Here is a 10,037-nt window from a genome sequence, read left to right as displayed (position 1 = left end):
GCTGAACTATCATCCTCACTCACGTCTTGGACAACAGAGCTATCTTAATGTCTCATGTCTCAGACAACAGAACTATCATCCTCACTCATGTATTGGACAGCAGAGCTATCTTAATGTCTCATGTCTCAGACAGCTGAACTATCATCTTCAATCATGTCTTGGACAGCAGAGCTATCTTAGTGTCTCATGTCTCAGACAACTGCACTATCATTCTCAAGCTATCTTAATGTCTCATGTCTCAGACAGCTGAGCTATCATCCTCACTCAGGTCTTGGACAGCAGAGCTATCTTAATGTCTCATGTCTCAGACAGCTGCACTATCATCCTCACTCATGTCTTGGACAGCAGAGCTATCTTAGTGTCTCATGTTTCAGACAACTGAACTATCATCCTCAAGCTATCTTAATGTCTCATGTCTCAGACAGCTGAGCTATCATCCTCACTCAGGTCTTGGACAGCAGAGCTATCTTAATGTCTCATGTCTCAGACAGCTGAGCTATCATCCTCACTCAGGTCTTGGACAGCAGAGCTATCTTAATGTCTCATGTCTCAGACAGCTGCACTATCATCCTCACTCATGTCTTGGACAGCAGAGCTATCTTAGTGTCTTATGTCTCACACAGCTGAACTATCATCCTCAACCATCTTAATGTCTCATGTCTCAGACAGCTGAACTATCATCCTCACTCAGGTCTTGGACAGCAGAGCTATCTTAGTGTCTCATGTCTCAGACAGCTGAACTATCATCCTCACTCGCGTCTTTGACAGCAGAGCTATCTTAATGTCTCATGTCTCAGACAGCTGCACTATCATCCTCACTCATGTCTTGGACAGCAGAGCTATCTTAGTGTCTCATGTTTCAGACAACTGAATTATCATCCTCAAGCTATCTTAATGTCTCATGTCTCAGACAGCTGAGATATCATCCTCACTCAGGTCTTGGACAGCAGAGCTATCTTAATGTCTCATGTCTCAGAAAGCTGAACTATCATCCTCACTCAGGTCTTGGACAGCAGAGCTATCTTAATATCTCATGTCTCAGACAGCTGAACTATCATCCTCACTCACGTCTTGGGCAGCAGAGCTATCTTAATGTCTCATGTCTCAGACAACTGAACTATCATCCTCAAGCTATCTTAATGTCTCATGTCTCAGACAGCTGAGCTATTATCTTCAACCATGTCTTGGACAGCAGAGCTATCTTAGTGTCTCATGTCTCAGACAACTGCACTATCATCCTCAAGTTATCTTAATGTCTCATGTCTCAGACAGCTGAGCTATCATCCTCACTCATGTCTTGGACAGCAGAGCTATCTTAGTGTCTTATGTCTCACACAGCTGAACTATCATCCTCAACCATCTTAATGTCTCATGTCTCAGACAGCTGAACTATCATCCTCACTCAGGTCTTGGACAGCAGAGCTATCTTAGTGTCTCATGTCTCAGACAGCTGAACTATCATCCTCACTCAGGTCTTGGACAGCAGAGCTATCTTAATGTCTCATGTCTCAGACAGCTGAACTATCATTCTCACTCAGGTCTTGGACAGCAGAGCTATCTTAGTGTCTCCTGTCTCAGACAGCTGAACTATCATCCTCAAGCTATTTTAATGTCTCATGTCTCAGACAGCTGAACTATCATCCTCACTTATGTCATGGACAGCAGAGCTATCTTAATGTCGCATGTCTCAGACAGCTGAACTATCATCCTCACTCAGGTCTTGGACAGCAGAGCTATCTTAATATCTCATGTCTCAGACAGCTGAACTATCATCCTCACTCACGTCTTGGGCAGCAGAGCTATCTTAATGTCTCATGTCTCAGACAGCTGAACTATCATCCTCACTCACGTCTTGGACAGCAGAGCTAGCTTAATGTCTCATGTCTCAGACAGCTGAACTATCATCCTAACTCAGGTCTTGGACAGCAGAGCTATCTTAATGGCTGATGTCTCAGACAGCTGAACTATCATCCTCACTCACGTCTTGGACAGGAGAGCTATCTTAATGTCTCATGTCTCAGACAACTGAACTATCATCCTCAAGCTATCTTAATGTCTCATGTCTCAGACAGCTGAGCTATCATCCTCACTCATGTCTTGGACAGCAGAGCTATCTTAATGTCGCATGTCTCAGACAGCTGAACTATCATCCTCACTCACGTCTTGGACAGCAGAGCTAGCTTAATGTCTCATGTCTCAGACAGCTGAACTATCATCCTAACTCAGGTCTTGGACAGCAGAGCTATCTTAATGGCTCATGTCTCAGACAGCTGAACTATCATCCTCACTCACGTCTTGGACAGCAGAGCTATCTTAATGTCTCATGTCTCAGACAGCTGAACTATCATCCTCACTCACGTCTTGGACAGCAGAGCTAGCTTAATATCTCATGTCTCAGACAGCTGAACTATCATCCTAACTCAGGTCTTGGACAGCAGAGCTATCTTAATGGCTCATGTCTCAGACAGCTGAGCTATCATCCTCACTCATGTCTTGGACAGCAGAGCTATCTTAGTGTCTTATGTCTCACACAGCTGAACTATCATCCTCAACCATCTTAATGTCTCATGTCTCAGACAGCTGAACTATCATCCTCACTCAGGTCTTGGACAGCAGAGCTATCTTAGTGTCTCATGTCTCAGACAGCTGAACTATCATCCTCACTCGCGTCTTTGACAGCAGAGCTATCTTAATGTCTCATGTCTCAGACAGCTGCACTATCATCCTCACTCATGTCTTGGACAGCAGAGCTATCTTAGTGTCTCATGTTTCAGACAACTGAATTATCATCCTCAAGCTATCTTAATGTCTCATGTCTCAGACAGCTGAGCTATCATCCTCACTCATGTCTTGGACAGCAGAGCTATCTTAGTGTCTTATGTCTCACACAGCTGAACTATCATCCTCAACCATCTTAATGTCTCATGTCTCAGACAGCTGAACTATCATCCTCACTCAGGTCTTGGACAGCAGAGCTATCTTAGTGTCTCATGTCTCAGACAGCTGAACTATCATCCTCACTCAGGTCTTGGACAGCAGAGCTATCTTAATGTCTCATGTCTCAGACAGCTGAACTATCATTCTCACTCAGGTCTTGGACAGCAGAGCTATCTTAGTGTCTCCTGTCTCAGACAGCTGAACTATCATCCTCAAGCTATTTTAATGTCTCATGTCTCAGACAGCTGAACTATCATCCTCACTTATGTCATGGACAGCAGAGCTATCTTAATGTCGCATGTCTCAGACAGCTGAACTATCATCCTCACTCAGGTCTTGGACAGCAGAGCTATCTTAATGTCTCATGTCTCGGACAGCTGAACTATCATCCTCACTCACGTCTTGGGCAGCAGAGCTATCTTAATGTCTCATGTCTCAGACAACTGAACTATCATCCTAAAGCTATCTTAATGTCTCATGTCTCAGACAGCTGAGCTATCATCCTCACTCATGTCTTGGACAGCAGAGCTATCTTAATGTCGCATGTCTCAGACAGCTGAACTATCATCCTCACTCACGTCTTGGACAGCAGAGCTAGCTTAATGTCTCATGTCTCAGACAGCTGAACTATCATCCTAACTCAGGTCTTGGACAGCAGAGCTATCTTAATGGCTCATGTCTCAGACAGCTGAACTATCATCCTCACTCACGTCTTGGACAGCAGAGCTATCTTAATGTCTCATGTCTCAGACAACTGAACTATCATCCTCAAGCTATCTTAATGTCTCATGTCTCAGACAGCTGAGCTATCATCCTCACTCATGTCTTGGACAGCAGAGCTATCTTAATGTCGCATGTCAGACAGCTCAACTATCATCCTCACTCAGGTCTTGGACAGCAGAGCTATCTTAATGTCTCATGTCTCAGACAACTGAACTATCATCCTCACTCACATCTTGGACAGCAGAGCTATCTTACTGTCTCAGACAGCTGAACTATCATCCTCACTCAGGTCTTGGACAGCAGAGCTATCTTAATGTCGCATGTCTCAGACAGCTGAACTATCATCCTCACTCAAGTCTTGGACAGCAGAGCTATCTTAGTGTCTCAGACAGCTGAACTACCATCCTCACTCACGTCTTGAACAGCAGAGCTATCTTAATGTTTCATGTCTCGTACAGCAGAATCATCATCCTCTCTCGTATCTCTGACAGCGAGGATAGCTCCTTAGCTCACAGTTAAGATGGAACTCTCATCCGTGCTCATTGCTAGGATATCAGTCCCTGGCTCGTGACTGAGATGTAAGTATTGTTATCCTCCTTGATACACTGAACAGCAGAACTATCCTGAGATCCCCTGGCACGCCTCTGCTCTGTGGTTACCTTATTTCTCCTTTTCATATGGGTGGGGCAGAGTGATGCACAACTTCCTCTGCAGCCAAATAATGATAACAGGCATCTTGGTCCCAGAGAGACAAAGAGGCAGCCACAGGACCTGAGCAGGTGTGAGCTGGCAAACAGGGAAGGGCTGAGAGATTGGGAGAGGAGGCAAGGGGGCAGTGAGGAAAGCAGCAAGTGCGAGGGAGTGAGAAGAACAGAAAAAGAAGCAAAACAAAGAGAGTATTAAAAAAAGGCAGGACGACAAAACAGCACAGAGGTAAGGGAGAGAGAGACAGACAGAGACAGACAGAGAGAAGGAGAGACAGACAGAGACAGACAGACAGAGACAGAGTGTGAGAGAGAGAGAGAGAAAGAGAGAGAGAGAGAGAGACAGAGACAGACAGAAACATATGAAGGGTAGACCAGAGTGAAAATAAGACAAGAGAAAGAGAAGCAGCCTGGGTGTGAGGGCTGGACCAGTGGTTGGAAGATCTGCATTTTGCCTCAGTCCACACCAGATGTTTTCCTCCTTTGTGACCAGACTTGGTTCACTTGGCTGAAGATCTCTCCGTGTGATCCCTGAGTCAGTGACCAGACATTGTCCACTTCAGTGAGCACCCCGGTGTTCGAGAAAGAACCAATGACCAGACCTCCACTTCTCTGAAGGCCCAGCGCTTCAGACCAGAACCAGTGACCAGACCTCCACTGCACTGAAGGCCCAGCGCTTCAGACCAGAACCAGTGACCAGACCTCCACTGCACTGAAGGCCCAGCGCTTCAGACCTGAAGCAGTGACCAGACATTTCACACTTGACCAGAGGTATTTCTGTGCAGACCTCAAGCAGTGACCGACACTGCCCACTTGCTGAATATCTGGCGGTTTTCTCGGACCTGAGGCAGTGACCGGAAGTGATCCCCTCGGTTGTAGCCGCACTGCCCGGCGCCGGCCCTGACATGCAGGCCGCCCTCCGCTGCCTTTTGCTCTCCGCTGTCCTCGTGCAAGGTAACATTTGACTCACAATGCCATTAACAAAATGATTGATTGAGTGATTTCATGCTTGACTGATTGTAACTTTTATAAAGCGCGCTGCTACCCAAATCGGTGTCCAGGCGCTGGAATTCAGTAGAAAGAAAAAGGCAAACACAGAGAATGAAATTAAAAAGTGAATATTGTCGCTTTTAGATGTCTCCTGAGCACAGTGTAAGTCACGATGGGACATCAAGGGGAGGGCAGGCTGCCCCAAAGGGTCGCCATGAGATGGCAGAAGGGAGGCCTCCAGCTGTAGGTTCCTTGCGTCGAATCCAAGCATGCCCGCAGGAGCACAGCTTCTCTGTATTTTGGGGGCTCCTAACACGGACAGTTTGGGATTTATGATCCAGTCAGCTCTTTCTTGCACTCTTTGGCCAGGTCATGGGCAGTGCACCTGCGCAGTGGTCCAAACTCTAAGGGGCAGATTTACTAGCCCCTTGCAACACTTTTGCGCCGCTGTTGCATCACTTTTTGTGCGCCGTGGCGACGTAAACAATGTGCCACATTATGGCCCATTTACAACGTGACGCATCTAAGGAGATGCATCACGTTGTAAAGACCAGCGTCACATTATACCTGCGTCGGGTATAATGTATGCAGGGTGGGCGTTGCCACCCAGGAAAGCCTTGTAAAAGTGACGCAGTGAACTCTACACCACTTCTAGGATGCCACTGCATCAAAACCTTATGCCTGCTTGAAGCAGGCGTAAGGAGTGACGCAGTGTAGTGAGAATAGGCCACAAAATGTATTGCTGGAGTTGCGTCATGCTTGCGACACGACTCCAGCAATGCGTGACTTTTGGGCCAACAGATGCATTAGAATTATCCTGAGTGAGAGTGGGATTCAGTCAGTCAGTCAGTCAGTCAAAATAATCTTTAATCGATTAATTAAAACCATAAAAGATACACACAGCACAATTAAAATCAATCAACAAGAGTTAAAACTGCCATGGTGGCAGTCGAGCGGCAAGCAAAGCATCAGGGATAAAATTCATATCAACGCTTCAAAGGCAAATTATTGTCTAAAATGCAAAGATAATTAATAATTTGTTAAAATAAAATGTATAAAAAAATATGACAATGGCACAAACTTAAAAATACATCATAAAATAGCCCTACAATAATGTGATATATGCATATGGCAGTCACCCCTTCCCTTTTTTTTATCCTGAAAGCGTTCATTAAAAACCTTGCTACATTAAAACAAACATAGCCATTAGATTACAAGATCCGCTAAAAACCAGTGCCTTTGATTCAGTCAAAAACGAGTCAACATGAAACGAGGGGGATTCATTACTTCCTGAGGGTTGCACTCACTGATGGAGGGTGTTGCTTGAATGGGGTGTGTTGGTCTGCAAGGTGTCCTAGAGGCCTGATAGCAAGCGACCCGTTGAAGTGTGGTCCCGCACAAACACCTGTACAAGAAGGACCTCAAGACCTGGCTCTTGGAATAGTCCAATAACAAGAACCAGCAGCCCCCCGCCCCCCCACCCCCAGCGCCTTGAGACTCTCACTGGTGAGTAGCCATGCTATACAAGCCCCTGATTGATTGATTGATTGATTGATTGCGTAGGGATTGCACTTTCAAGTGGTGAGATGTTTTAGCACACATTGTAATTCCCAACTGTTATAAAGTTGGTGTGCTTCACTAAATTTTGGCAGGTCAAACTTGCAGAATTTAACAAGGGGAGAAGGCCTTGTATTTACTGTCTAGAACATAAATAGGGCAACCCACTATTCCCCAAGGAACTGGGTATAATCAATAACAAAACACAACTGAGCCTTGAGGAATCATTTAAGTATAACTTGCTATTTAAGATCGTCACAAAAGTGAACAAAGTATTCAGCAATCAGGGAATTTCTCATAAATGAATGTTTTATATGTTTGATTCAATCAATTTTATCACAAAAACTTTATCAAAAGAACAAAAAACAATACATTTATCATGTCATGTACGGCAACACATTTACTACTGACTCAATATTGATTCTATGTACTGTCCATACGTTTGTTTAAAACAAAAGGTGTTTGTTACTACTGTGTATCATATACATATTGAGTCAGAAGTAAATGTCTTGCCGTACATGACATGATAAATGTATTGTTTGTTGTTCTTTTGATAAAGTTTTTGTGATAAAATTGATTGAATCAAATGTATAAAACATTAATTTATGAGAAATTCCATGATTGCTGAATACATTGTTCACTTTTGTGACGATCTTAAATAGTAAGTTATACTTAAATGATTCCTCAAGGATCAGTTGTGTTTTGTTATTGTATTTACTGTGACGTGAATTTTGGTGTGGTAAACACCAAAATCTGCTTATTAGTCCACAAAAGCTCAGAAGATGCACTAAATAATGCTTTCAATAAATTCTAAACATCTCGGTGTCGAATTTTTATCAGATGCAATCAGGCCCTTTTTGTCTTCTTCAGCCAGATTCAAATGCATCTACGATTCTCCCTACACGTGGTCTCCTCGTAAAGTTGTAGACCACGGTTCTCACCAAACTTTTGGAAAAGATTTTACTGAATCCACAAAGTATTTTGGGAGAAAAATTGCCAATGTTTTTATCAATAAATATTTGCAAAGACCAAAGATCTGGCTTTTTGATATAAATGTGCTACTTCGTTGATTAGCAAGTCTAAAAGAGTGTGTGCACTTGGGTGCTTGTGTGCATGTAAGTGAGAATGGATGTATGCAAGATTAAATCAGTGAGGGTGGTTGGAGGGGTGAGTAATCCACAGACAGACACATGAATAGGTGAGCGCAGATAAGTGAGTGAATAGGTGGATAGTTGGATGAATGCATGAATTCGAAATGAGAGATTCTGGTGATAACAATGGATGTAAACCCCGCACACTATTATGTGTTAAATGCATATATAAGCCATTATTAGACCATATAAATAATGAAGTCAATTTACATTCAGCAATTGTTTTCCCAAGAGAAAAAGTCAGAAAGATCTTGAGTTGTTAAAGTTAATTCTTTATTCATTTTCTTTTAAAATTTCGAAACCACCGGTGCAGTGTTGTGATTGGTCTGAGCGCTGTGGTTTGGCACTCAGACAGGGACTGGGGGTCTGAGCATGTGCTCTACCCATGTGCTCTACCCAAGCTATAATGCAGCCTGGGTGGTGAACCTGCAAAGGGCACATGAATGTTTGGCTGGTCCGAGACAGCCAGGCAAACATTCATGCGCACTTTACAGAGTGCCCACTACCCCTCCCCTGCTCTGAGAACAGAGCACCCCGCCCGCCCCGCCGCCGCACTCCCGCAGCAGGAAAAAATAAAATGATAATAACATTGAGTTATCATCATTTTATTTTTCCTTTATTAATACTGCTTAAAAACAGTGGGGCGATGCTCCTCCGCCTTAGCGGAGGAGCCACCGCTGTTAATGAGTGCTTGGAGGGGAAGCTTGGTTCAGAGAGCAGAGGTGGACTATTACTTTGCTGTGATACATTGTTCTTTAAAGAACTGTGTCCAACTCTTTCCTAAATTGGAGCAAGGTTGGGTCACTCCTGATGGATACAAGAATGTTGTTCTAAATCCTGGGTGCATAAATGGAGTAGGCCTGTTGTCTTGTTTTTAGGTCTTGCTTTAAACAAGACCTTTTGATTTTACCAAAATATAAATAATGTGCTTAGAAACAGGGTCTTTCAGCTATCTCTCCTTCTCCATTGGTTTGTTGTTGTGTCATTCATATTTTGCTTCCATGCACAACAGCATATAACATGGGGCAGTGGGTCAGCCTCCTTAAGCCACGGATTAACTTCACTGAGAGTGATAGCATTTTGCTGTCTTTCAAGGAGCACATCCATGTACACGCTAGTTATCTTCAGTGCCACTGTTTTCATTTTTACTTTATAATTACTTTGGTGTTGGATTTGTGTTTGGAGTCTGAAGTGATTGCAGGACACTTCCGATGCACAATCCATCTTTATCAGATCCCATCTTCTGCCAATGCTGTTGCAAATTCCTTTTGGAGTTTGTTGCTTTGCTGACTGCAGCTGTTTCACAGCATACCAGGTTGTGTCCATTTGAAACTGTTGTGTTGTGTATAACGTTATCCTCCTTTTACTTTTTTCTTTCTCTCCTTTTTTCTTTCCTTCTTTTGTTCCTAATTTCTTACCTTTTTTCACTTTCTTTTCTTTGCTTTCCTTCTTTCTTTCTTGTCTTCTTTCTTTCATTATTCTTTCTTTCTTTCTCTTTTCCTTTCTCTTTCTTTCCTTCCTTCTTTATCTTTCTTTCTCTTTTCTTCTCTCTTTCTTTCCTTCTTCTTTCTTTCTTTCCTTCTTTCTTTTCCTCTTTTGCCCCTTTCTTTCTGTGGTTGGTGTCATTCACGTTTTTCTTCCACCCACTCCTGCATGCATTAAGGGCCAATGTATCAGCCACCTTCACCCTTTGACTGACTCTACTATGAGTTATGAAAGGCCACCCTTCTAGAAGGAACACATCCACACACAGAGTACTTCTCTTTAGTGTCAGGGAGCACCCAGGGTAATGTGTGGCTTTTTTTTTTAACCAAAAAACTTTTTTGCCTGGATCTAAATATTTTTTTTGATATATGAGGTTCCTTGCATATCTTCAAACAATAACGTTTTGCACAAACTATGACAAAACAAAAAAAGAATTGCCAGAAGCCTGGCGGACAAAGCCTGACCCATTGCCTTTGCCAATGCATGTTTT

At 43.5% G+C, this 10,037-nt stretch overlaps 1 protein-coding gene across 1 annotated transcript in view; it reads left to right on the top strand.

The window, feature by feature from the left end:
• Positions 1-4,404: 4,404 nt before the first annotated feature.
• LOC146808922 (urokinase plasminogen activator surface receptor-like) overlaps positions 4,405-10,037 on the top strand; it is a 371,935-nt gene continuing 366,302 nt past the window's right edge. Inside the window, exon 1 of the mRNA XM_085615725.1 lies at positions 4,405-5,318. Coding sequence (XP_085471851.1) covers positions 5,270-5,318 — 49 coding nt within the window. The 5' untranslated portion in view covers positions 4,405-5,269. The remainder of the gene's footprint in view (positions 5,319-10,037) is intronic.

This window comes from Triturus cristatus, chromosome 7, assembly GCF_964204655.1.
Source record: "Triturus cristatus chromosome 7, aTriCri1.1, whole genome shotgun sequence".
Classification (NCBI taxonomy): domain Eukaryota; kingdom Metazoa; phylum Chordata; class Amphibia; order Caudata; family Salamandridae; genus Triturus; species Triturus cristatus.
This window is presented reverse-complemented; position numbering and strand designations above follow the sequence as displayed.